The 25,841-nt window shown below is 42.4% G+C and overlaps 5 protein-coding genes across 5 annotated transcripts; 2 read left to right on the forward strand and 3 right to left on the reverse strand.

Moving 5' to 3' along the window:
* Positions 1-8,736: 8,736 nt before the first annotated feature.
* Positions 8,737-10,805, forward strand: hbae4 (hemoglobin alpha embryonic-4). Its single transcript, XM_079182728.1, has 3 exons — positions 8,737-9,115; positions 9,846-10,050; positions 10,573-10,805. Exons 1-3 carry the CDS (start codon positions 9,024-9,026, stop codon positions 10,699-10,701), a joined length of 426 nt encoding a protein of 141 aa, XP_079038854.1. The 5' UTR covers positions 8,737-9,023; the 3' UTR covers positions 10,702-10,805.
* Positions 10,806-12,419: 1,614 nt separating this feature from the next.
* Positions 12,420-13,256, reverse strand: LOC306712873 (hemoglobin subunit beta-1). The gene is made up of 3 exons (XM_079182325.1): positions 13,092-13,256; positions 12,755-12,977; positions 12,420-12,659 (listed from the first exon to the last, which is right to left on the reverse strand). The coding sequence occupies exons 1-3, from the start codon at positions 13,181-13,183 to the stop codon at positions 12,531-12,533; spliced, it is 444 nt and encodes a 147-aa protein (XP_079038451.1). The 5' UTR covers positions 13,184-13,256; the 3' UTR covers positions 12,420-12,530.
* A 1,943-nt stretch (positions 13,257-15,199) lies between these two features.
* Positions 15,200-16,498, forward strand: hbae5 (hemoglobin, alpha embryonic 5). The gene is made up of 3 exons (XM_079183004.1): positions 15,200-15,360; positions 15,690-15,897; positions 16,279-16,498. The coding sequence occupies exons 1-3, from the start codon at positions 15,266-15,268 to the stop codon at positions 16,405-16,407; spliced, it is 432 nt and encodes a 143-aa protein (XP_079039130.1). The 5' UTR covers positions 15,200-15,265; the 3' UTR covers positions 16,408-16,498.
* A 92-nt stretch (positions 16,499-16,590) lies between these two features.
* On the reverse strand, positions 16,591-19,040 carry LOC306712641 (aquaporin-8-like). The gene is made up of 5 exons (XM_079182024.1): positions 18,621-19,040; positions 18,355-18,481; positions 17,999-18,213; positions 16,957-17,091; positions 16,591-16,866 (listed from the first exon to the last, which is right to left on the reverse strand). The coding sequence occupies exons 1-5, from the start codon at positions 18,878-18,880 to the stop codon at positions 16,821-16,823; spliced, it is 783 nt and encodes a 260-aa protein (XP_079038150.1). The 5' UTR covers positions 18,881-19,040; the 3' UTR covers positions 16,591-16,820.
* A 1,785-nt stretch (positions 19,041-20,825) lies between these two features.
* On the reverse strand, positions 20,826-23,942 carry LOC306712749 (aquaporin-8-like). Its single transcript, XM_079182159.1, has 5 exons — positions 23,672-23,942; positions 23,288-23,414; positions 22,694-22,902; positions 21,924-22,058; positions 20,826-20,988 (listed from the first exon to the last, which is right to left on the reverse strand). Exons 1-5 carry the CDS (start codon positions 23,929-23,931, stop codon positions 20,946-20,948), a joined length of 774 nt encoding a protein of 257 aa, XP_079038285.1. The 5' UTR covers positions 23,932-23,942; the 3' UTR covers positions 20,826-20,945.
* Between the last annotated feature and the right edge of the window lie 1,899 nt (positions 23,943-25,841).

A 25,841-nucleotide genomic window follows, 5' to 3' on the forward strand; every position in this document is an offset into this window, starting at 1 on the left:
CAGAACACCGACCGACCGATTGCCTGACTGCCTGTCCGCTGGACCGACCTCACGGCGCCGTCTACCGGTGATACCGAGTAACTGCAGGTAGCTGTTAAAGTGGGCAAACTGTTCCAAGTCTGCAGGTTTGCTGTAGTTATAAGGTTTGACATTAGTAGTTGTAGCAAAGACATCCCATCTTGTCACACTGTTATGTAGGCTACACTTGAAGAATAATATATATATATACATATATTAATATATACATTTTTGTATTTGTTTGTTTGTTTCCATTCACTTGTTAATGTTTGAGTATTTTTTAAATAGCAGCTCAGAAAAAAAAAAGTTTTGTATAAAAACAAGATATAAATATTACAGATGTTTTCTTTTACGCGGGGATGGGTTATGCGTATTCTGTTGGGCTGTCAGAACGATATCTAACCTAAACCTTTAAATATTACTCACTTTTTGCTCTTGAAAGCAAATATGAGTTTGAGAATTTCCTTCATGGCTGGAGTCAAAGCTGAATCCTCAGCTGTTTTACATAATACACTTCTTGAAAGATGTCTCAAAACCTCAAGAATGATAATGTAATCTTAAACTGTCCAAACTGTCTCGCATTAACAAAGACTAGTGGTCTGGGTCTTTTTGTCCACTGCTGGTGTTCATTTATTTCCCACATTCCATTGTTCCCGGTCCGTCACAGGGCTAACACACAGAGAGACAAAACATCTTCACAATAAGATGATTTTTTTTGTTCCTGTTTGCTCTGCATGACAGCATCATAGTAATACTGAACAGATGAGCAGGTGAAAGTTGGGTACTTTCCAGTCAGATGCCTGTAGTAACCGGACTGCTTCTGCACACACACACACACACACATGAACCTATATTGACAGATTATATGTAATTTCTGTCTTTGTCAAGAACCTCTGCAGTGAAAACCTTCCCAATATGAGGGGGTTGACAGCTACGTCTTTGTTGCTTTTGACAGGTGCCTTTTTGTGTTCAATTCGAGGTGTTTTGGTCTGATTGATTGACCGTTTCACAGTTTATAAGACCCAACCAGGAGCCCCAAATATAAGAGAGTGATATTTTGGAAACATCTGATGGGCTTGCTCTATAGGAAGTGCATGAAGACAACATTGTGTATCGATATAGTGTCATTTTGTTCCTTTAGAAAATGCTTCACACAACCTTCGGCTTTAGCCGATACCGTTTCCCCCTGCAGGGTCGGTGTCCTGTTGCTCCAGCCCAGCAGGATCTTCTTACCGTCCCCTCACACACACACACACACACACACACACACACACACACACAGCCAGCAGCAACCTTTCATGGCTCCGTCTGACCACCTTCTCTCATCGCCGCCGCTCACCACAAAAACGTTCAGTCAATGCGACAATGTGGTCGTCAGATGTGAAAAGGAACACAGGATACAGCTCAGCACATAGGATCATATTTGTGGTTATAGATTGGGCTCCATACAAGCCCGGCCAGGTGTTTCTGGGCGCGGTGGGGATGAATTCCCACTTTTGGCGTGGTGATGAATACCTGAGAAAAGTAAAGGATGTAACTTACAGCTTATGGTTATAGAAATGATCAAATTAACGAAAAAGCTCAGAGAGCTTTCAGTTCCTTGTATTTTTAAGCAATTTGTGCACAAAAAAGAAAGACAGACAGAAGAAAAGAGAGCATCATGGGAGCCCGGACGAGTGAACTGGACCTGCATGATGACTCCGAGCTATAGCTGGCTTTTCTCACAAACATTTTGGTCTCAGTATATAATTAAAACCCACACAACTGACGTCCCCTGACATCACTTATAGCTCAACCATTGTCCACAGGAAGTGGTCACAAGAAGAATCAGAAGCTTGACCGTTAGACAGCATTTGACTCATTTTAGAAAACACTTAGAGCAGCATACATTTGTTTTTAGATTCCTTCTACCTGCAGTATTAAGTACAGCTCGGCATGTTATGAGTCCAACGGAAGATACATTTAGTTTCAGTTTTAGTTTTGCTGCAATGTGTCACAAAAAATCATAAAAATAATCTACTAACTTTAAGCATTTATTAACAACTGGATCACATTCTACATGAAGACACAAAAAAGTTTGAGTTGAAGTGGAAAAATAATTTAAGTGAGAATCCGTTGAGCTGCTTCTAATTAAGTGCAAAACAGGATGTCCTGTTTAATCCAACGGAGAAGGAATTGTCAAATTAAAATGAATTAATGCTCAGAATAAAATTAAAATAAAAACAGAATTCATCCTGTGTGAAATGCTTAAGAGGGCAGACGTGTGTGTTGAAAGTCTCCCTGATAATAACAAATACAACTAATGGATCTTTATGTTGAGTTGCTATGTTTCAATGTGTGTGTGTGTGTGTGTGTGTGTGTGTGTGTGTGTGTGTGTGTGTGTGTGTGTGTGTGTGTGTGTGTGTGCGTGTGCGCAGGTGTTTGCAGAGAGAGCACATTTCCTCATGGTACCTCCTGCTGGAGGCCGTTACAGGAAGCTCTACTGGTAAACTGTTGGGAGGACATGAGCCTGAGCTACACCAACAATTACCAATAATGCAGGAAGGAAAGACATTCTAATCTCAGTTAGAGTTTCTTCAGATATTTGGTGCATTTTTTTGTTTCAATCTGAGATTATTTTGTGTCAGTTGCACGTTCAGCGTGTTTAGCATGTTGGTAATTATAGAATTCACAGTTACATCAATATACTCACACGTGCACATATCTGTCTCCATGCGGCTTTGAGGCTTAAACACTATTAACTGCAACACTCTTTGCTCTTTGTTGTGTCGCACGCTGAGTGAGAGTCACATTACGTGCAGGACATACAGAGAGAGACCTGCTTTCCTTTTGTAGAAACTGCTTACAATGCGTGTAGCTGCAGGAAACAAGCTTCAAGGATAATCAACTGGGCCAGGAAACTAAAGGGTTTCATTAAAAAGAGGAATTCATTACCATTTTCAACCTGCCTTTGGGTTTTAATGTCTTTTTTTCCCTTCATAAATGTTGCTTTAGGTTAAACCAGGAAGTAATGTAATCCAGTTACAATAAAAGGACCATGCTAATGTGTGTGCAAGTTAGTTAATTCCAGGCAAATAATACACATTACTGCTGGTCATTTAACAACAAACTATTTCACGTGATTAACTGCAATGTGGTGCAGGCCTTTTTCTATATGAAAGCACACATTTACCTCATGATGACAGGGGAACTTTTGGGGGAGGTAAACTATTACTGCGATGGATTACTGGAAATGTTATGTCTTCAAACTCCTGCTCAAATCAATAAATCAAACTCAACTAAACTAAACTTCAATGCAGAATATACCATTTCTGTTGAGCTTTGATTTTAACATCGGACAAACATCTATTACCAACTCTGAACAAAATGATAAGACGCCGAGGTAATAGAAAGAAATAGTATGACCCAATATTTTTGACCTCATAGCCCCACCTTGTGGAGCAATGAAAGTATTGAAGATCTGTTGCTGGGATGATTGCAGGAGTTGCCATCAGTTCCTCACCAGTCATGGTCAGTGTTTCACTGGTTTGACTTCACCTGTGGCAGATCAGTTTTACATTGATGGCTGACTAAGGTAAAAGACACTGATCGCAAGACTCAACCAACACAATCTAAAGAGTGAACGTACCAGATACAACTTTTAGCTTTTGAGTGCAAACCTGCCCAATGCCATACAGTATAGCTCTAATGCATGATGCTTTTATCATGTTAATCGACTGAATTGTTGTTTCCTTGCGTGGGTTTAATCAAGAGAGTAAACTGAAAAATGTGCGCTAACTTGCAGAGTGATGCCGAGGTTGTGAATTCAAGCCTCTCCTGGAGCAGGGAAGTTTGACCTGAAGCAGGTAAGGCGAATTGACAACACATCAAACCTAATGATCACCCAGATAAATCTGTCAGTATTCATAGACAGACATTCAGCAAGTTGACACTCGCCTCAAAGTGTTTCATGCATGTAAACAATTCCAAACAGGTGTAAACTGACTCCAGGTCAGCATCTCGGATGTGACGTATACCTCTAAATTAACAGAATTACTCTAAAAGGTTTAGTAATATGAGGTAACATGATAGAGCAGAATAGAATATTAATTATGTTGAGTCGCTGGTTAACAGAGCTTCCCTTTTTCAGCCTACCGCATTGAAACAAAAAGCATGACTGTGCATTTTTACTAAACTGCATATGAGGTCATGAGATCCCCTTGTAATGCTGAGTCATCTGAGTGACAGCTGACACAGAAGGTTCTGGCAAAGCTTGAAATAAATAAAAGCTAAATATTTTAAGGTTAAACAGTTCATTTGTTTGTGGATGTGTACCAGATGTTTCATGGATTTTAAATCTTTTTTTTTTAAAGTGACCATAACTCACAAGATCAACCTGTTAAATTGCTGTTACTTATATAATGGTTATGCCATCATTGTAAATATTATTAATTGGGTTAATCTGTGAGATTATATAGCATTAAACACAACTGGCAAAGCATCATTAGTGATAAGAAAAAACCTTGCAGGTGCTTTGCAACAGAAACTGCAGCGTGTGGAGTTGGGGGGGGGGGGGGGTCATGCGAGGTCACCAAAATTAATGTAGAGCTGTCTGGAGGTGGTGTGAGGTTCCTACGTGATAACCTGGCAGTGACCCTCTCTCGCCCAACCCAAGCTTTTACTATTGTCTTGTTGCACAGGCGTCCTTTGACAACCCTCTGTAAGAAGAAACCTATATGGCGCCGTGCCAGCGGCAGCAGCTTCCTGTAAACAGAGGTTGAAGGAAAGGTGGCAGAAGCAATGGGAAGAAGACAGAAAAGGACGATGGTTTTACAGAGTGCAGAGGAAAGTGGGAGAAATGAGATGTACAGGAAGGAACAGGAGCGATGAAACGTTAATATCAAGGCTTAGATTTGGGCATACAGGCCTGAACAGTATATGCTTAAAAGAATTGGTAAACACGAAACAGGGAAATGCGATTATTGTGTGCAAGAAGAAACAGTAGAGCATGTAATTGTGAAATGTCAGAAATATGAGCAGGAAAGAGGGCAGCTGATTGGAGACCTCGGCAGGATGAAGGTACGGTTGGATATAGTGGCTATTCTGCAAAAGAACTCAAATGAGTGTTAAATTATTATTTCAATATCTTAGATTAATTAATATTATTAAGAAAATTTGAGCCCGTTGTTTTGTTTTCCTTTTGAATTTTTATATAAGTAGCCTAATAGACATCCTGATCCACACCAGTTTGGTGGCGGTAATGCACCAATTCGTTGTTTGCCAACCGCCAATAAACCTCAAACAAGAAGCGGAAGAAGCTGGGTGTGTCTTTTCACTCTGTCACCTGTTCGTGACAGGTGACACGAACACCTTTTTTCTTTTTCCTTAACGTTTGGTTTAGTTACTGTCAGACAACCGACCGTAACTTGTTCTCAACTTTTCTCGTGGCTTTCTGTTACTTTTCTCCCTCTGCGTAACGGAGAGCCACAGCACAATAAGTGAGGCCATAGTTTACTCCCGTGATCAGCCGATCGCGCCGCACCTGTTGCTTGTCGTAAGGCCCGAGATGGGCCTGCGGAGAAGACGCCGGGGCTGCAGATCTGGAGCTAAACAGAGGGCGAAGTGGAGGAAATACATACCGGTGATTCTAATGGGGAACGTGAGGTCTTTGGTAAAAAATATGGACGCGTTCCTCGAGCTGACCCAGAGTGACATCCGTAAATGTAGCGTCATGTGTTTCACGGAGACATGGCTGCGCACGAACCACATAGTGTCGGTGCCCGGCTTCACGACTGTTCGGGCGGACAGAGACATTGAGCAGAGCGGTAAGATGATCGGTGGCGGGATTGCAATGTTTGTGAACGCGAGGTGGTGCCATCCCAACCATGTGTTTCTGAAGAAACGCTTATGTACGCCGCACATTGAACTGTTAGCCGTGGTGATGCGTCCATATTATTTACCGAAATTCTCGACCGCCATTGTTGTTGCTGTGTACGTCCCCCCAAGAGCTAGCGCTGTGATAGCAAGGAACACCATCCACTTCACTGTGTCTGGACTGCTGAGTCAAGATCCTAAGGCGTTTTTGGCAATTACTGGAGACTTTAATCACATCAAACTGAATCTAGACCTGCGAACCTTCCACCAGTATGTTCACTGCCCCACAAGGGGAAATAGAACTCTGGACCTTCTGTATGCTAATGCAAAGGATGCATACCGTGCCTATGCCCTCAACCCCCTTGGCAGCTCCGATCACAACCTGATTCTGTTGACACCCAGGTATGTTCCTCTGGTCCAGAGCCAGCCTCTGACCACCAGGACTGTGAGGAGGCTGGTCTTGGTCCACCTCCGGCCGCAGGTGAAATCATCACTGGACCCTCTGCAATTTGCATACCGGTCTGATGTGGGAGTGGACGACGCCATCATCTACCTGCTGCAGCGAGCTCAGTCGCACCTGGATGGAACCGGTGGTTCTGTGAGAATCACTTTCTTTGGTTTCTCCAGTGCATTAAACACCATCCAACCACGGCTGCTGAGTGAGAAGCTGCGGGTGATGGGGGTTAACGCGTCCACCGTCTCCTGGATCACTGACTACCTCACAGGCAGACCACAGTTTGTCCAACCGGGCCGTGTGCTGTCTGATATTGTGGTCAGTGATACTGGAGCCCCACAGGGAACTATTCTGTCTCGCTTCCTGTTCACCTTGTACACCAGTACAACTTGGGTTCATGCCATCTGCAGAAGTTCTTTGATGCCTCTGCAGTGGTCGGGTGTATAAGGGACGGACGGGAGAAGGAGTACAAGGCAGTAGTGGAAGCCTTTGTGGAGTGGGCCGGTAGAAATCACCTGCTTCTGAACATGTCCAAGACCAGAGAGATGGTGGTCGGCTTCAGGAATAATACGACGGCTCCACAACCGCTGAGAGTTCTGGGAAAAGAGGTGGAAATGGTGGAGGAGTACAAGTTCCTGGGTGTCTCCATTGACAACAGACTGAAATGGAAGGTCGAGATCAACGCTGTGTACAAGGAGGGGATGAGTCGACTCTTTTTCTTGAGGAAACTTCGATCCTTCAACGTGTGCAGCGAGATGTTGGAGATGTTAGTTAATCAACGTCCGGGAAACCAAAGTCTTTGGGTTCCGGGGGGAGTATGGTTGCTAAACTGAAATTTAAAGGAATTGACGGAAGGGCACCACCAGGAGTGGATACTCCGGCTTAATTTGACTCAACACAGGAAACCTCACCCGGCCCGGACACGGAAAGGATTGACAGATTGATAGCTCTTTCTGGACTCTGTGGGTGGTGGTGCATGGCCGTTCTTAGTCGGTGGAGTGATTTGTCTGGTTAATTCCGATAACGAACGAGACTCCGGCATGCTAACTAGTTACGCGGCCCTGTGCGGTCGGCGTCCAGCTTCTTAGAGGGACAAGTGCCGTTCAGCCGCACGAGATTGAGCAATAACAGGTCTGTGATGCCCTGAGATGTCCGGGGCTGCACGCGCGCCACACTGAGTGAATCAGCGTGTGTCTACCCTTCACCGAGAGGCGTGGGTAACCCGCTGAACCCCACTCCTGATATTAGTCCATTTATTTTTTAATTATTACTTTAACAGCTCAGGGATGTTCAAGGAGCAACCTGTTTGTGCACTTTCTGAAGATTGTTTGCCATTTTAAGATATCCCTCCCGTCTGTCCAGTCCAGAATGAAGATGGAGGACTTTTTTTTAATGTTCTATTTTGTGTTTTCATGTACACAGTCTTTGAACGGTCCAAGTGACAAAACGTGGTTCAGCAAACTGTCACTTGGCTGTTTGCTGCAGCTCCAGACTAAACCCTGAGCCTAAAATCAAGACTGGATCAGTGGGAAACTGTCCTGAAGCCCCAGGGGCCCCCAGAGGCCAGCTTGGCATTTGGTATGTGATAATATAGTGAATTGTAATATTTTTGGGAAATAGGCACTACTGTTGAACTGTTGGTATAAAGAAAATGTTAAATAAAAAAAGAAAACTGTTACTACTTGTTGCTTCTTATAGTCATTATTGACTCGGCCTATACTCTGCTCAAATGCATTAATAAAAGACACATGTTGTGTCCTTTTGGGTCATGCAAGGTTCCCTCAATGGTATCTAAAGCAGGCTGGCTTCACGCCCACTGTCCCTTGACCAGCAGCTTATGGAGCTGCAGATAGCAGCAGCTGAAAGGCTTTATCTGAAAAGCTTCCTGCAACGTAAAATATACTTGGCATGGAAACCTCTGAGTCACATTTCACATATTTTTTCCTTGTCATGGTCTACACTCTAAACAATTTCACCATAAAATAACGATAACTTACTGGCAGCAGGGACGCCAGTAATTTACTGTTTTTTACGGCGAACCAAACATAATTTACTTTTACGATATCTTACTGTATACTGGATTACAGTATGTGATAGTAGGATAACTGGGTTTTACTGTGATTTTAAGGTATGTTACCGTTTATTTACAAAGGGTAATACAACCCAATACGTTTGCATTTAATTCCTAACAAATAAAAGAATAACAATAAACATTCAATACATAATTGTTGCAGTTTAATACATGTTCTCAAGACAAACAATAAAGAGACATTTGTATTACATCACAAAACTCAAAAAAACAGGTCACACTCTAAGGATAGGTGCCTACCACTTCAACCTTCTCATATTGTTGGACAACCTCACAGCAGGTGGACTTTGACGCTATATGCGCATCACTGTTATGGTAGAAGTCTTCGGCGTGACGCACGTGAAGCAGCAGATAGCGCAGTGGTGCGGAGCCCCCACCCTGCCCTGCCTGCTGCCCGATAACACGGAGCATGGAAAACAACACATCCGCTGAGACCTTCACCATCACGCCACGTTTTATTCACCCGAGAGGATTTCTGAACTTTTACTCACCATTCATTTCTGCGTTTTTGGTGATGAATAAAATGGTTGATTAACGCCTTTTGCGCACACGTTTGTCCCCTGCTGGGAATGTGACCTGCGTTAAAAAAGTCGTCTCACACTCGCTGCGATGCTCTCAAAGAAGCAGAAAGAGCTCATTGCAGAAATATGGGGAGGACTGACTCCTGTGGCAGAAGATATTGGAGCAGACGCGCTTCTTAGGTGGGTTCTTGCGCTGTTGTGCACATTTCCTCAATATAAACTCTGCTAGAAATAAAAGTAATGCATGTATTATTAGTAGTAGTAGTAGTAATAGTAGGAGGCGTAGTAATAGTAGTATATATTAACGAAATATTAGCTTGATGGATAGTTAGGCTACACCACTGGATGTAACTCACCTCTCTGCCGCAAAGGTCTGGTGTGTGTTTATGAATGTTCCACATATATATTCATCCTGGCTCTTCATCATAACTCCCAAAAATAACCAAACGCTGTAAATCTAGGTCCCTACTAATTACTTGATAACTTCCTGCCTTATTAGAAATTGAAAACATTTTCTCTCTTCTGTGAATGACTTAATCAACATGTGATACCAAGGAATTGGTGGTTTATTACCATTTATCAATAAGTTATTGACATTTATAACTGTATACTTGATATAAAGCATTGGTAAATTATGTATTATTAACTGTTGGTTTGGCAATTGATAAACATGTAAATCCTGACACTGCATTAGTCAGAATTTGCTGAATCATCAAACTCGAGATAGTGGTGTGATCCTTCATCAGTGTAGTGAAATGTTCAAATGAGTGGGCTGTGAGTTAACAGCAATGATGAAGACGATGATGATGATGAAGAAGTGGCCCATATCAGTCTCCATGTATCGCCATACTCATCATTATTGATACAAAATGTGCATCACTGCAACACCAAACTCCCAATCCCTCCGCAGGATGTTTGCCTCTTATCCCGGTACCAAGACCTACTTTTCCCATCTCGACATCAGCCCTCGCTCCGCTCACCTGCTCTCTCACGGGAAGAAGATTGTTCTGGCCATAGCAGAGGGAGCCAAAGACATCAGCCAGCTGACCGTCACGCTGGCTCCTCTGCAAACCCTGCACGCCTACCAGCTCCGGATAGACCCGACCAACTTCAAGGTGCCTTAGCAAGAACATCAGTTCTACTGATGGATCACACAAGTAAAAGTACTTACTATAAAATAAATGCCCCATTTAGCATGAAAGTATTTAAGTATAATCAGGAAAATGTACTTAAAGTTGCTGTACGTAGGGCTACTTGTACATTTCCTTGCGTTTTGTGTGTAGTAATCTAAATGTATGAGTAGTAACTAAAGCTTTCTAATAATTGTAGTTGAGTAAAAAGTAAAAGTTCCTCTCTGACTTGTAATAAATGTAAAGTGGCATGAAAAGAAAAGTATGTAAGTATGTCAAATGTGTACTCAACTTGAGTACTTGAGTAAATGTACTTAGTTACATTCCTCTGCTTATTGAAATGTTCGTAAAGTTTCGTCATCTCAAGTCCATATCAGATCAAACTGACGTCAGCGGGAGCAGCTGAAAACTACAAAACAACGTTGTCTGCCCATGTAGCTCACTGGAATCCACACTGGGATCAGCATTCAGTCTGTGGTCACTAACAAGCCCGTACCTTCTCTGCAGCTCTTCTCACACTGTATGCTCGTCACCCTGGCCTGTCACATGGGGGAAGACTTCACACCGGTTGCACACGCAGCAATGGACAAGTACCTGTCAGCTTTCGCAGCCGTACTTGCCGAGAAGTACAGATGAGACCCAGCCACGTATATGAACCATTTATGATGCTATATGATATGAAATATTTATTTATGTGTAGTTGTCATAATGCAATATTTTGTAGCAATAAAATGTGCAATTAACACCTTTTCCTGTTGTGTTGTATTATATAAAGTCTCATAGGACATTGCATGATTTAGCCCATTTATTAGAAATGATGTACTGCTGCCCATTATCAAAGCATACTATAAATAAAGTGTCTTCTCAAAGCAGCCATTTCACATGTCATTGCAGGGTAAACACAGGTGTAATTGATGACATCAATTGTGGCCCTGTTCCATTTATGTGGGCCATGGCCCTGCTGTTGCACATGTTGGCTGACTGGAGTGACGCAAATTAGAATGGTACCATATTTAATTTGATCAATTACACCTGTGTTTATCCTGCTATGACATGTCAAATTGGCTCCTGTGAAAAAGGCCTGACACTTGTAATCATGAAAGTAATCAACTGCACCATCATTTACTAAATGAGCATCATGCTGTATTGAAGAAGACTTGAAACTAGACCATGAACTCATGTTTACAATGTTTACTGAGGTAATAAATGAAGTGTGACGTAGGGGGATTTTCTCATCCAATCAGACGTCTTTCAGCAATCATGGGATGTCTCCCCCTGCTGGTCGGTAAAGAGAATGCACCTCTTAAGACCTTCCGCAGTGGCTTCACTCGGCAGAAGGAGGTTGGCACCAATAAGTCTTGCTACCGCCAATAAAAAAGTCGTCGTAGAAGAAGTCATATCAGTTAACCTACTGATGTGTTTATTTATTGTAATGTTGGTGTCCTTACATCAATTAACTTATACATGTAAATATAGCATGTCTGACATGTCTATATTTTACTTATAGCAAATGTGTATTACCTGCTTTAAGCCTTTTTATTTTTCAAGACGGGCAATGTTTTTGACAATTGTTGCAAAAATAAATTTGAAGTAATGATGCCAGATTTTTTTTACCATTTCTTTCTTTAGTTGTAACAGTTTTTGAAAATCTAGATATAACAGCAGTAATGTAAATGTAAAATCTTAAAACTGTGAGGAAAGCTGCAATGCAAGTAGTCATTGTGAAAACACGTGAGGTAAATGAACACCCATTGATCAAATATAGTACAAATTAAGCAGGTAAGAATGACAGAAGTCATCTGTAGTCATGGTCCAAATTATATGGTTATATGGTGCTAAAAGTATAGCCTGCGTCAGTAAATATGGAGCTGTCCCTGGTGCTGAAATAAACAGTACATTTGTGCCACCTCGAAAATAGCATAGCTTTGCCAACTCTAGTACCTTATTACTTACTGTAGTTCTACGACACTCTGACATCTAGGCGCATCCAAGATGCCCTATTGTCACGTTTTTATGGAAATGTTATTGTTATTAATGTTATTAATATTCCTTAATTGATTAAATGTCAAATAATCACATAAAGTCATGGTGACTTTATGTGATTATTTGATACATCCCGCAGTAATTCATGAATTAAATCATAGCATCGTAGCATTACTTTAGTATATCTTTATTAAAAAGTGTTACCACCTTATTATAGAGTAGCCTATCAACTCGATTTTTTTATTTTTTATTCTGGCAAATTCTTCTCGGCGTCTGTAATGTTGCCTTTGTTTTTTACTCAATCACACACCTCGGCGTGATAAGATGCGTGACTATACGCACCCACGGAAGAAAAGATATAGCGACGACAATTCAACTTTGCTTCAGCGTGACTTTATTTCATTATTGAAGAGACAAGTGGCATGTAACCAAAACGTCAGATCTTTGTTGGTGGTGTCCAGGTGCGGAAGCTGCTGCTGGCTTTAGTGGTACTGCTTTCCCAGAGCGGCCACCACCACGGCCAGGAACTTCTGGAAGGCGAGCTGCGTGTCTGGAGTGAAGGCGCTTCCCAGTTTCGCGGCGACGACGATGGTCAGGCAGTCAGCCAGCAACTACACGGAGGCAAAACGATCACTGCTGGTCAAAGGAGTCCATACATCTTTTATTAAGTGTTTACCAACTGACCGTAAAGTGAGAGAAACGGTACCTTGAAGTTGTCGGGGTCGACGTGCAGCGTCTCAGAGTGCAGGATGCTCAGCTCGGCATACGTGGCCTTGATGTTGTCCATGTTCTTCAGAGCCCGGTCCAGACCATGCAGCACCTTGATGCCGTGGGCCGCGATTTTCGGGTTGCCCATGATGGCCGCGGCGTTGGAGATGTTACCGAAGGCCCCGAAGTATCTCTGAGTCCAGGGGTAGACGATCAGACACCTGCAGGGTGAGAGCAGTGGAGGTCCGAATGATTATGGTGGATTAAGATGTTTTTTTGTATATATATTTTTTTATTAACCTGACAAATCAAAGCAGTTGCAGAGTCTTCCGTACCTGCCCAGTGCCTTGGGACCGATGTCATCATAGTCCAGGGACGCAAAGATGCCGTTAATGGCAGTACGCTCCTTGTCAGACCACTTCACCATGGCGACTCTTGGTTGATTCAAGTTCAGACTTGACAGAGAAGATAATACGGGAAAGTATTTCTGAATACTGTGTATTTCTCACTGCCGCTTCTTTTTAAAGGTATCACAGCTCCCCCCCCTCCCTGGAGGAGAAGGCAGCTGATAGGCTGGAGATGAAGAGTGTCAGATAAACTGCAGACTCCTCCTGAAGTTTCTGGAATGCCAGGTGCCCCACGGAAATGTACTTAGTGAAATATATATATTTTTAACTTGATAGAATTACAGATTGAAAAAGATTGACGTCGAATGTTAAAATATGTCGTGAGGGGCAAACATTTTTCAGTGTGAACCTTCAGAAAGCATGCCTGGCAATGTGCACCCAATACTGCAGGTGATTTGGGGCAAGTCAAAAAAGGTGTGCTAGGGAAGGAAACGTAATGCAAGTTAGCACACTTCACTCAGGTCGTTTCCTTGTTTGAAAGCAAAACCCTCTTCCACACACAACTTTAATTTTGAACACGCTGCACATTAAACTCTTTCTAAATTCTCCTAGTTTCGTTCCTTTAACTGAATGTAACCTGCAGGAATGGCCTCGTTATCAGCACTCAGGACATTGATTGAATCCTAAACTACTTAACTGGGGTCTTGTTGGTATTTTATGCTATTTTACCGAAAGTAGTATTGCCTTTCAGTGAAGCTTTGGAGACCATGTTAATGATTCATAGGTACTTATTTATTAAAACATCAAATACACTTTAATAAACATGATTTATTTATGAGTATATACATGTATATATTTACGTATTCATATTTGCAGCGTATTAATATGAGAAGGATATAAACAGGTATTCAAAAAAGTGTAATTTCTGCCCCATTATAACTTTGTTTGTGTTTATTAGTTTTCATTGCAAATGGCACTGAATTTGCAAAGTAGTCGGAGAGTGTCGCATGCCAGGGCGTTATCTAAAAAAACACCCCGGCATTATCTCCAGTTTCCACCCTTGGCACCATGAGATGCCAAAATTAATCTATGTTTTAATGAAGAAAATAACGGTGAAAAGCGTCATGGGGGGCATATCCTCCCCTTAGGGAGTAAATTTGTGGCCTGAGCCAAAACGCCGAATTAAAAAAAAAATTAAATCAATGATACATATTATACGGCTGCAGTTGTAATACTGTAATTAGTTTTAGAAAATGAGCAATCGAGTGCACGTGGCATGCTGTCGAAATTTCCAATTCTTTTTTTTTAACAAATGCAGAATGTGCACGCATGCATTCAACTGACTTCTGTATTGCTTTGTGAGAGTTTAAATACAAATGCTCAAAATGCACTTTATGGCTTAATCGTGTCAATTAGAACCATTCAATCAAATTTGACATTTTATACAGAACTACGTTTAAATAACGAAGGATACACTTATAATTTAAATAGAGCCATGTCAACGGAAAATCTTCACACTGTGCAAAACATTTTTTTACTTTTCTTCTGTGGCGCGAGAGGCCTCTATAGGCCGTATAGACAGATACATAATCGACGTTAATACAAGTAAGTGTTCTGAATGCAAACAGGGATTTCCTTTTGAAAATGTTGCATTTCCGTTTGATCTTAAATTGCTTCAGTCCACAGCAAAACATATCAACTCATAATGGCTGAACTAGTTCATGAAGTGGGAAAATAAGTCTTGTATATCCCTTATTAAAATGACAGCAACTCATTTAACCTCTTTTTGAGATCAAATTGATTGACATTAACTTTACGTCACTAGGGAGTAAACTCAACCACCCAACCCATCGCTGCTGCTGCTGACTCCTGTGACCTGATACGCCCATGCTTATTCCGTAGACCACATGGGGGCACTTTGCCGCATTATCCAAGTAAATATTTTTTGCCAACTGACGCCCACGATGCAACCAGCTGATACCGCCTCGCAGGCTGGCATCCGGCCACGGAAGTTTCTATCAGGCGAGGAGGAAGGGTCCGACGTGCGTCAGGGGGACGCGGCTTGGCATCGGTGGCCATGGGTGTGTCTCTCCGGGCTACCGCATTTAAGTAGAGGTCCAAAGCATGCGAGTCAGGTAGAAAGGAAGAGAGAGAGAACCAAGATGAGTTTGACCGACAAAGACAAGGCTGCCGTCAGGGCAATGTGGGGCAAGATCTCCAAGTCTGCGGACGCTATTGGGGCTGACGCTCTGGGCAGGTAAGTGTCAAGTAAATGTTTTAATCTAATGTTGGAGGTATTAGACTTTTAGTTTACTCATATATATGACAACAAATATATATATTTACTTGTCAGACCAATGGGACTGGTATAGCGTTTTTGTCTACTTTCCTATTAACATTATGCTCCAGGTGAGGCTCGAACTCACAACCTCGGCATTCCTCGGCTGAATACTGTCTTATAAGTACCGCGCGCTGGCCGATTGCGCCACTGGAGCCTGAATGTTCAGTTCAGAAACTATCATTCTATCTGTTGACGCACCATCTCTAAAGCATGGCCACAACCTAACGTCCTCTCCTCCTCCACAGGATGCTCGTCGTCTATCCGCAAACCAAGACCTACTTCTCCCACTGGTCTGACCTGAGTCCCAACTCCGCTCCGGTAAAGAACCACGGAAAGAATGTGATGTCTGGAGTCGCTTTGGCCGTGAGCAAGATCGACGACCTGACCAACGGCCTGCTGGCTCTCAGCGAGCAGCACGCCTTCCAGCTGAGAGTGGACCCGGCCAACTTCAAGGTGAGACGGGGTGACGTCATGATAAAAGATATGCACTGAGATCGGGTTCTAGTAGTTCCTTTTACGTTATACCGGTTAGGGTGACTTGTGCGCACTTTTACGCACGAGTAGAGCTTTATTTACGCGCAAGTTACGCATTGGTGTTGTGCAAAAATAGATCTCAGTCTAGACTAGACTTAGTCTGACAAAAGGAGACGTCTTTGTTTTTAAAACCTATTCACCAATTCAGAAGTTGAACTTGGAGCATGTGTTGTACTCCACATTTCATATTTTAAGATGGGAGGAATGTTAAAGTATCCAACTCTTCTCTTACTATTGAGATGTATTTTGGCAGTGTTACACATCGACTTGACTTGAATTGTTTTCCTCTGTGATCCACAGATCCTGTCCCACTGCATTCTCGTGGTGATCGCCACCATGTTCCCGAAGGATTTCACCCCCGAGGCCCACGTCGCCTTGGATAAGTTCTTCTGTGGCTTGTCCCTGGCTCTCGCAGAGAAGTACCGCTGAGCTGCCTCCAGTGTGGAATGCGGTCTGCCATGGGCGATCATGTAACTCATGGTGAAAAAAATTATGGAATAAACTGCATATCCAAAACTGATTATACTGTGTTTTGTTGTCTCGTGAAAAGTGTTTTCCCTTCATACACGCACAAAGGTAGAATGTACAGTCTTTGATGGAGAGGGGAACGAATGAACAGACACGTTTTGTTCTTTATTTACTGAAAAATGCACGCGGTTATCACACAGCTTGACATGGAAGAAAAATAAAAGTACAGCATCAAACCGACCGCATGTCATTATGGCATGAGGCAAGAGGATCATACTGACATAGTGGGACAGACAATGTTTACAGGTGTATTGTCGCCTGCAGGGAATACACACACACACACACACACACACACACACACACAATAGAGGCTGTTATGATTTCATAACTACTCGTATTTTATCATCACCCAGAACGAGCCTGAAAGACAAGAGAGACATTGTGAGTCTCACCACGCGTGACATTTGATTTATTTATCCATTTCATTATTTCAGTCATATCTTCTCTCACCTGAGCAACGCGGCGGCCACCAAACCTCCCCCGATGGGTCCCACCCAGTAAACCCAGTGGTAGACCCAGTAGTTGGTCATCAGAGCTGGACCGAAAGCCCTCGCAGGGTTCAGACACGTTCCTGATACGTCACCCCTGCACCGACAAGGAAAAAAAACAGTTGAAATATTATTTATTTATTTATTTAGAGAGAGAGAGAGAGAGAGAGAGAGAGAGAGAGATTTTTTCTTTAGAAAATATATATGTAGCAAAGTTAAATTGTAATCGTATAATTCATAATAATGTGGTTATTTAAGATATATTTTTCACATTCGTAAATACAGCCAGAGTCAGAATTTAATTAATGGTTACACCGTTTGACATTTTCTGGTGGTAAGATCAGAAATATACATATATATATATATATATATGTGTGTGTGTGTGTGTGTGTGTGCACTTGCATTTTAAAGCATGTATTAAAGTATTGGTTAATTTAAATATTTGTTTTCTTTTTTAAATTAATTAATTATATTTTTAAATAATTGAAAACATTGTAATTAGATGAAAAAAGGCCTTTCTAATGATGGACACCTTGGAAGTGTAAGCGCACCCCTTAGGTTTGAGCCTAAGTCCTCCCACTGCATAATTTTGGGGAAAAAAAGCTCAAATTTGGCAAGGGGCTGAGAGAATGAAACCACGGCCACTTCCGAAACATGACAGCTAGAGTAGCTAGAAGAATGACGATATGGCATTTTTTTTTATGGATTTACTGTTTATCAGACCACAAATGAGAAAAGTATAAAACCCTGTGGTTCCTCCGCCTCACTTTCTGCTGCCGGCAGGCTATAGCCTGGAGGAGAGCCAGCTTCGGAGAAGGACCGTCGCGTGCTGTAGCAACTTAAATTCAGCCTGCGCTCAACGCAAACCCAGTAACATTGAGCACTATCAGAAAAGTTGACTCATGCAAGTGAAAGTACAGCAACCGAGGGAGGTAACTTTGAGATCGAACGTTAATGTTTAAACACGGCGCACAGTAAACACACAAAACGCCCTTTTATCTCACCCCGCCAGGACGTTGATGATGACGGTGCAGCCCACCAGGAACGGAGCCAGCGGGGTTTTCGTCTTGCTGTTGACCGCCACCAGCAGCACCACCATGGTGATCAAGCAGGTCATGGCCACCTCCCCGAAGATGGCTCCGGTCAGCTGGCTCTCCGACTTGAGGATATCGAACGCGGCCCCTGTGGCGTTTAAGTAGCGGTCTGTAGGGGTCATTATCTATCAAATGTATTGTTAAGGATTGGATTGATTGGATTTTATATGCTGTGAAAAAAGAAAAAAGCCCAAACCAGCATCCTTTTACAATATCGTGCTATTTGATTATAGTTTTATTCTTTTAGCTATAGACTTTCAACTGACCTTGGCCATTCCAGCTCCCAGCACTCCTCCAATCAGCTGGCTGACCAGGTAGGGTCCCACCATCTTCAGATCCATGCCTCCACACAGGTAGATGGCAATAGTGAAGGGAGGGTTGAAATGGGAGCCACTGGAGGAAGAAAAAGCAGCAGAGAAATGTTGATATCAGATGGGAAACTGTTTTTTCTTCTCTTTTTCCCTCTACCCATTCCACTCAGAATATAGGACTCTTCCAAATGCCTGCACCTGACTCTACTTCACACCTTTACCTGATGTTATCCATGACCGCCACCATCACCGCCACAGCCAGTCCGTGCACCAGGGCGGGCTGCAGCCGTCCAGCCGCCGGCACGTTCTCGATGACGGACACGCAGCCGACGAAAACGAAGAACATGGTCCCCACTATCTCGGCCAGGCAGGGCTGGATGAGAGTCTCGTATTTGTTGGGAGGTTTGGGCGCCGGTGGCTTCTGGCCCTTCTCCATTAGAGTAGAGTCTGTGTCCTGCATTTCCATTTTCTCAACTCCCATTGCTGCTTTGTTTTATTCCTACCTTTTTAAGAGACCTCTGCTCCAAGAAGGATTGTCACAAAATACTCTGCGCCTCCAGCACCTATACACCTGACCCCAGCCTGCAGACTGAGTCAAGGGCACTGAAAACACGCGCTGCGGTTATATGTGTTCATCTCCGGCAGGCTGGCACACTGAACTGGAGTTGCATCATGCATCATAAAACATCAAAGCTGCAGGGCTATTCTAAGATTCATCGAATCAATACAATCCCCGCCCCAAGCAAGTCCTTTGACACCTCTCCAGAGGGAGTCAGGTGAGGTGATCCAGGAGTCCACAGAGTCACCTTTGGAAGCTGTTCGAGGTTGACCGCAGTCAGCGGGGTCAGATAAATGGTAGTCAGCATAATTCAGCCCGTTCTTGATCCCAGGGAGTCAAATAACGTCTGATACCGACGCACCTAACGCTCGTGGTTTTGTGCCTAAACCTGAGCAAGTGTTTTTGTTTGAATTCCCAGCGTTCACCGCGTGTTTCGCTTCGACCGTGCGCAGGGCTAGGCCTACCCGGTGCATTCAAAAAGTGAGGCCAAAGGGTCTGACAAAGCGTCAGCATGTGACGAGTTGGATTGAGAACGCGTCGCATAATTTCTTCACTTGGATGCAGGTGAACATAGAATGACATTAGCCTATATAGATAAAAGCGCTGGACCATAAACTTCACACTACTGCACACTGGTTCGTGCACTCTTCACCTATACAAATGAGCATTAGACTGTATCAGGTGGCGTACTTTTACATGTGATACTCAAGTATCTGCATTAAGTACATTTGAACAGCGGTGTGCTCAAGTATCATTTTGAGATTCTTGCATGTTTCCATTTTATGCTACTTTATACGTATACTACTCTTCAGAGGGGAATGTTTTACTTTTCATTTCATCTGTTGGTCAGCTATAGTTACATGTCACTTTGTAGACTGAGATTTCACATTTAAAACAACTGTATAAATACAACACATTATTAAAGATTAGAACAGCCTTTTTGGCATGTGACCCCCAAAAAGCAGTGCAGTTGGTGCCTCATGTCACATCTCAGCTGTTTAATGAGTTGTTAGCAGTTCTGATAAAAGAGACACTTCCTCTCTGAATGTCTCACATGGTTTGTGGCCCAAAGAGGTCCAATTGAACAATATTGTAATAAAAGTCACCCAAATAAATCTAGATTTGTTTGGCAGAATTTAGTTTTCATTTTTTTTATTCTCCCGAACGCCATCAATCATTTCACGACCCCACAGACTTATCTTGTGACCCCTTTGGGACGGGGCCAGAACTCTAGGTTGGGAACCACTACACTGAAATACCTACGTGTGTATAAAGTAATTCAAAGTAGCTTGACCGACTACATCACTAAAATGCTACCTCCTACACTCCTGTGTCAGCATTGACAATCTAGTAATCTTATGTACTACAATAACTGGGGCCAGTTTTCCCTGTAACGTAGTATTTTCACATGTTGTACATGTGCTTCTACTTAAGTACAGGAGTACGTAGAGACTGGTACTATACAGAGCATGAGGGTTTTTTGTTTTTAGAAAGCCTTTCATTCTAACTTACTGCTTTGTTGCAGTTGATCTAAGCCCATGAATGTAATCTAGCAGCGGCCTGTCCTTGGACCGTATTTTAAGTAATAAAGCTATCAAAGCATGGTTTTCCATTGAGGACTTTGACCCAAACGAATGAGTACAAAAAGACTGTAAATAGATAACCGAAAGTGTGATCATTTGTATGAATATCAAATGTCTCTTGGACGTCTTCCAGCATTCTTCGAGCATGTAAAGTCCAAGTAAGGAGTAGCTATCAGTTCCCTATCACATCACATCATCAAACACTTTATTGAATCTTGAAATAAAAACGTTTCATTGAGTAGCGGTCAACAATTATCACTGGTTCAATGGAAAATATATGTGCACACTTTTTACTGACAAATCAAAATATTACAGTCTAATTGTATTTTATGAACATCCAAATGGAAACACTGTCATCGAGTCAGTCGGGACGTCCTCTCGCTCCTCTTTGATAAATGACACGTTCACCTCAACACGATTCGGGTCTTCTTGTCACCCAACAGCAACCTGCAAAAAAAAAAAAAAAAAAAGGTGTTTTGTCAATTACTCGTCATTTACATCAGCACTGAGTAGATGTAATATCACGTTGAGAACATGGATGGATTATTGAACGACTCTACTGGGCACAGGGGCCCCTGGAATCACCTGCAACAAATGTCAACGACACAAAACAACGACGAGACGCGGAAATGCATATAAAAAGATGCAAAACACCCACAAAGACAAACAAAATGATTACAATCTGAACCTCTTTGACTCTGGGGATCTTTTACATGTCTGCTCCCAGGGGCTCAATGTCTCATTGCTGTACCTTTACATGGTGAAGAAGTGAAATAATAGCTCGACTGACTTAAAACAGAACAAGCAGGTCAGAGGTCAGACTGTCATGAAGCTGAAGCTCACTGGGTGGAGTTATAGGAGCGCAACTTCTGGCTCTGTGTAAGGTTAGCCTGAAGTCCAGCGGAAAAGGAGGCGGGAGGCTGCTACTCATACACTTACTTACTGGGAAAAAGCCATCTATAAGATAGTCACGTGTGGCATATCAACTGAAAAGAAGCCATCTCTGTATTTTTCATTTATATGCTTCTTTGGCTCCACCCACTGATGTTTGACTCAACCACAAACAAATATTTCAAACGCGGCATGGTAGCCATGTTTGCATCTTCTTCACGGCTTCTGTCGGCACATTGCTGTTTGTTGTGAATTGGCGCCACCAACTGTCGATCGGTGGAATAACGTTAAACCGTTGGCAGGATGTGAACCAGCCGGCCCGTAAAAACATTGCTCCATAGCGCCACTAGTGGTCAACAAAAGCAACAGGATACCTTTAACGGTTCCCTCTGCATGCAACCAACAAATACTTACTTTTTAAAAAAAACATCTAGAAAGCCTGTTAAATAGTAACAGTGGAAAGCTGCCACTGTGCTCTCTACTGTAAATACCTGATGAAGATGACAGTGACCAGCGCGCCACAAGTGGGCCCGACCCAGTAGATCCAGTGATGGCTCCAGTGGTTTGCAGCCACTGCAGGGCCGAAGGCTCGGGCGGGGTTCATGCAGGCTCCAGACAACGTCGCCCTGAGACAACAGCCAGCACATGACAACACCGTAACTCAGCTGGTGACACAGCACGACACTATGCGTTTCATTTTTGGAAGAAGTGGTTACCTCAGCAACGGAGACAGACAAAAAAAGGAAGTAATTCTGCCCACGACTTGTTATTTTGCAGATTAGAATATTTCAAGAAAATAAGAGGGTTGCATCCAAATCGTCCCCGTTTGTTTTACGTTGATAGATTTGATTAAACATTAAACTGCCTTATCAAGGTAATAAGCAAAACCAATGATGAACATTGACATCCAGCTGATAAGTGACAACAACATCAAGTATACACGAGTGGAGGAGAGGTCTGGCCAAGGTGGCAGAAAGTATGAGACACTGTGGTCATGTAGTCCGTGTCTTTCTATTTTTAAAAACTTATATTTTTGAATGCTGAATTCAGTATTTTCAGACTCGGTATATTTGAAATTAGAAACGTTTAGGCCAACAATAGGACTGCGTCATAGAAATACAACTTGCAGAAACAGCTAACTAAATAAATCAAAAATATTTTGATCATGTCCTCAGTATTTCAAAAATGCTTGCTGTGGTCTGGAGGACTGATAGCTGGAATAATGGTGATGTTGGGGATGACTTTCCCCTGAGGCTCTTACCCTGCAAATATGTTGGCTGTCACAGTGAGGCCGATGCAGAAAGGAACCCACGGGGATCGGGTTTGGCCGTTGACGGCCCCCATGCACACCACCGTGGTGAGGAAGAGGCTCATCATCGCCTCAGCCAGAGTGGTTGTACCCAGATCTTTGTCGACTACGTTAAAGGCTCCTCCAAGGGACGCAGCATACGCAGCAGGGGGGAACATCGCCTGACAGGAGATCAAATTCAACATCTATCTTGACTGGTTTTCTTTTCATTTATTTTATTCCTTTTCAACCCAACACAGCTACCAGGAAATCAAGACCAAGTGTTACCAGGATAATAAAAAAAACGGTCAGAATTAAGAAATAATAAGTAATAATATGTACTTATGAAATTAAAACGCATTATTTTGAGTAACTAAAAAAATATTTCGTCAAAATGTTTAGATAATATATCAACATTTTGAATTACTAGGTCTATATTATCTGATATTTGAACTAATCATTTTGACGTAGTAAGTCAAACGTTTGACTATGTATTACTATCATTTTTTCATCATTTTTTAATGTGTTGTCTTGTCAGAATTGGACGTTCACAGTTTTTTTTCTCACCTTGGTCAAACCGGCACCGATCATCCCTCCACACATCTGAGCCAGCACATAGGGCAGCAGCAGGGGAAGCCTCATCCCTCCACACAGGTAGACGCTCAGAGACACCGCGGGGTTAAAGTGGCCCCCACTGAAATAAACAGAATGATCTTTACTCTCAAACGGTGCACACTGATACTGTCACCTCAGACATGGAACAAACACATGTTACATCAAATCCACTATTACTAACTCACATGTTAAGACAAAGTGATTTTGAATAAGTAGGCTTTTGTTTGCTCTACGCATGCTTTTAGGATGGAATCAAGACCGTTCTGATATTGTAAAAACAAGAAATATCCAGTCATCTCAAAAACATACACAAACAAATTGTTTAGCAGTCTTTACCTAATTTGCCCTAACACCATGATCAGCACTCCCAGCGCCAGTCCATGTGCCACGGCAGGCTGGATGACACCACCCGCTGCCACATTCCCAACGACGGAGGCACACCCCACAAACACAAACAGGCTGGTCCCAAACAGCTCGGCCAGGCAGGGCTGCACGAAATCCTCAAAGATGCTCCTCGTCTTGTTGCCTCTCTCGGGTGCCGACTCTGCCGCCTCAGTTATTGTGAAGACCTCTGCCTTCGTCTCTGTCCCTGACATACTGGCGAGAACAAATAAAACACCTTTCTGCCCCGTGCCACTTCTTCCACTGGTGGACCACAGTCAGCACTGGGTGGTCTGATGAATGCACGCTTATGTATATGAGCCATTCTCAGGATGACCCATAAAGGACGTACGCAGGTCCCCATTTTTTTTTCCCTCTTGGATGCCACACCTTCCTGCAATTGTTTATACTCCCAAGACTGCTGGCAATCGGGAGAAGCTCATAAAATGATTAGTATGGTGTTGTTGAGAGATAAGGATGAGGGCTGTCAGCACATACAGGAACACTTGTTTTGTTTAAGGTGAAACATCTTTTTCGTGTTCTATCAATAAAATCATTTTAATGCATCTGAGGAGGGTGTAAACTTTGTTTTTTCTCTCTAATTTAAGTAAAAGTAGCAATACCACACTATAAAAATATTCTTCTACACGTAAAAGTCCTGCTTTCTTAATCAAGTAGAAGAACAGTAATAGCATCAAAGTATACTTAAAGTACCATAAGTAAAACTGCTCATTATGCAGAATGTCCCTTTTCAGAGTCATATGATGCTTTAATGTGTACATGACTTTAATGTTACAGCTGGTAAAAATGGCGCCAATGTGTATTAGTTTATATACTACTGGGTAGCGTAATCTTTATTACATCATGGAGCATATCCCTCCGAAAGATGGTCCGACACTTGACTGATGATTGTACAATTTATATCTAAATCCCACAAACCACGTAAGAGCTGTGTACAAAGCACAAAGCAACAAATATGTGTTAGCATTTACTTCCCGTTAGCATTACTGTAGCCTACACACAGTGGCGGCTGGTGGAAAATGTTCTGGCCATCCAATCAATTTCAGCAAACATCCCAGTATGATTTAATGCAAAACAATTAAGGTATCAAACACGCATTACTACTTTGCGATTAAATATTTAACATTTAACATTTAATTTGGCCCAAAGCTGAATCTATTTGAGGACGCTGATTGGCTAAATTGTATGTCACTCATTTATATCTTTAATCGGCAATTGGCTAAACTCATAGACCCGCCTCTTTTGGGCCAATTCTCGATGGCCCCAGCGCTGCTGAGACATGCACACAGGTGGAGAGGACGTGCAGGAAAAGCAGATATTTTGCGCAGATATCATAGTTTACAAATATTACTGGGTACATTCCATATTTCAAAAACACAAATATTGACAATTTGTATAATTTTTTTTTTGTGTGGCTCAAGGTGGCTCCATGGCCCTCTATTGGCCAGCCGCCACTGCCTACACACACATAGAGCCGTTACTTATGTCAGTTACTTATGCTACTTAAAAACACAGTTATTAGTTGTTAATTGTTACAGTTATTAGCTATTACAGTTATTCAAACATTAACCAACCGTGTGCGTCTTCCGGTTACCGTAACCGTTTCCATACGTTCGCAACCTTTATTTCAATATTTATATATTTAGATATTTTTCGTACTTTACTCTTTACTCTCGCGCGCACGGTTCTACTTCCGTTTTTACTCCGAGAGCCGCCTTCAAAACAAAAGCATTTTTTCTTAAAACAGGAAAAACATAACAAATCCAGGAAACAGGCAACAAAATGCAACAAAGGCAACAGATTGATTGCCAAACTTACCCACCATAATTTATCAGTTGATTTATATTTTGTATTCATAATTTCAATCTAAAGTAACTTGTGGCCTAACTAAAGTTATAAAATGAGTGAAGTCTAGTGGATTAAGTATTAAGTAGGAGTAAGTAAATGTACCCACTGCTTGGTAGCAAACACTTACCCATCCGACAAGTACGATCAACAATACCAATAAATTGGAGTTGCATTTTAGCCACCTGGCGAATGGAGATCCGATGTTCACTCTGCTTTTAACATTTGTAATGTCTGGTGCTTTCTGCTGCTGAAAACA

The sequence above is a fragment of the Pholis gunnellus genome, assembly GCF_910591455.1.
Source record: "Pholis gunnellus genome assembly, chromosome: 21".
NCBI lineage: Eukaryota > Metazoa > Chordata > Actinopteri > Perciformes > Pholidae > Pholis > Pholis gunnellus.

What these genes read in the sequence shown, in the direction of transcription:
- hbae4 (XM_079182728.1), top strand. Translation starts at nt 9,024, where the DNA reads ATGCTCTCAAAGAAGCAGAAAGAGCTCATTGCAGAAATATGGGGAGGA. An exon ending in GGAGCAGACGCGCTTCTTAG is followed by an intron (nt 9,116 to 9,845) that starts GTGGGTTCTTGC and finishes ATCCCTCCGCAG; the next exon opens with GATGTTTGCCTCTTATCCCG. An exon ending in TAGACCCGACCAACTTCAAG is followed by an intron (nt 10,051 to 10,572) that starts GTGCCTTAGCAA and finishes CCTTCTCTGCAG; the next exon opens with CTCTTCTCACACTGTATGCT.
- LOC306712641 (XM_079182024.1), bottom strand. Translation starts at nt 18,880, where the DNA reads ATGGGAGTTGAGAAAATGGAAATGCAGGACACAGACTCTACTCTAATG. An exon ending in TGGGAGCTGGAATGGCCAAG is followed by an intron (nt 18,214 to 18,354) that starts GTCAGTTGAAAG and finishes TACATTTGATAG; the next exon opens with ATAATGACCCCTACAGACCG. An exon ending in GTGGCCGCCGCGTTGCTCAG is followed by an intron (nt 16,867 to 16,956) that starts GTGAGAGAAGAT and finishes CTTGTCTTTCAG; the next exon opens with GCTCGTTCTGGGTGATGATA.
- hbae5 (XM_079183004.1), top strand. Translation starts at nt 15,266, where the DNA reads ATGAGTTTGACCGACAAAGACAAGGCTGCCGTCAGGGCAATGTGGGGC. An exon ending in GGGGCTGACGCTCTGGGCAG is followed by an intron (nt 15,361 to 15,689) that starts GTAAGTGTCAAG and finishes CCTCCTCCACAG; the next exon opens with GATGCTCGTCGTCTATCCGC. An exon ending in TGGACCCGGCCAACTTCAAG is followed by an intron (nt 15,898 to 16,278) that starts GTGAGACGGGGT and finishes TGTGATCCACAG; the next exon opens with ATCCTGTCCCACTGCATTCT.
- LOC306712873 (XM_079182325.1), bottom strand. Translation starts at nt 13,183, where the DNA reads ATGGTGAAGTGGTCTGACAAGGAGCGTACTGCCATTAACGGCATCTTT. An exon ending in GGTCCCAAGGCACTGGGCAG is followed by an intron (nt 12,978 to 13,091) that starts GTACGGAAGACT and finishes CTCACCCTGCAG; the next exon opens with GTGTCTGATCGTCTACCCCT. An exon ending in TCGACCCCGACAACTTCAAG is followed by an intron (nt 12,660 to 12,754) that starts GTACCGTTTCTC and finishes GCCTCCGTGTAG; the next exon opens with TTGCTGGCTGACTGCCTGAC.
- LOC306712749 (XM_079182159.1), bottom strand. Translation starts at nt 23,931, where the DNA reads ATGTCAGGGACAGAGACGAAGGCAGAGGTCTTCACAATAACTGAGGCG. An exon ending in TCGGTGCCGGTTTGACCAAG is followed by an intron (nt 22,903 to 23,287) that starts GTGAGAAAAAAA and finishes ATCTCCTGTCAG; the next exon opens with GCGATGTTCCCCCCTGCTGC. An exon ending in GTCACTGTCATCTTCATCAG is followed by an intron (nt 20,989 to 21,923) that starts GTATTTACAGTA and finishes TTTTTTTTGCAG; the next exon opens with GTTGCTGTTGGGTGACAAGA.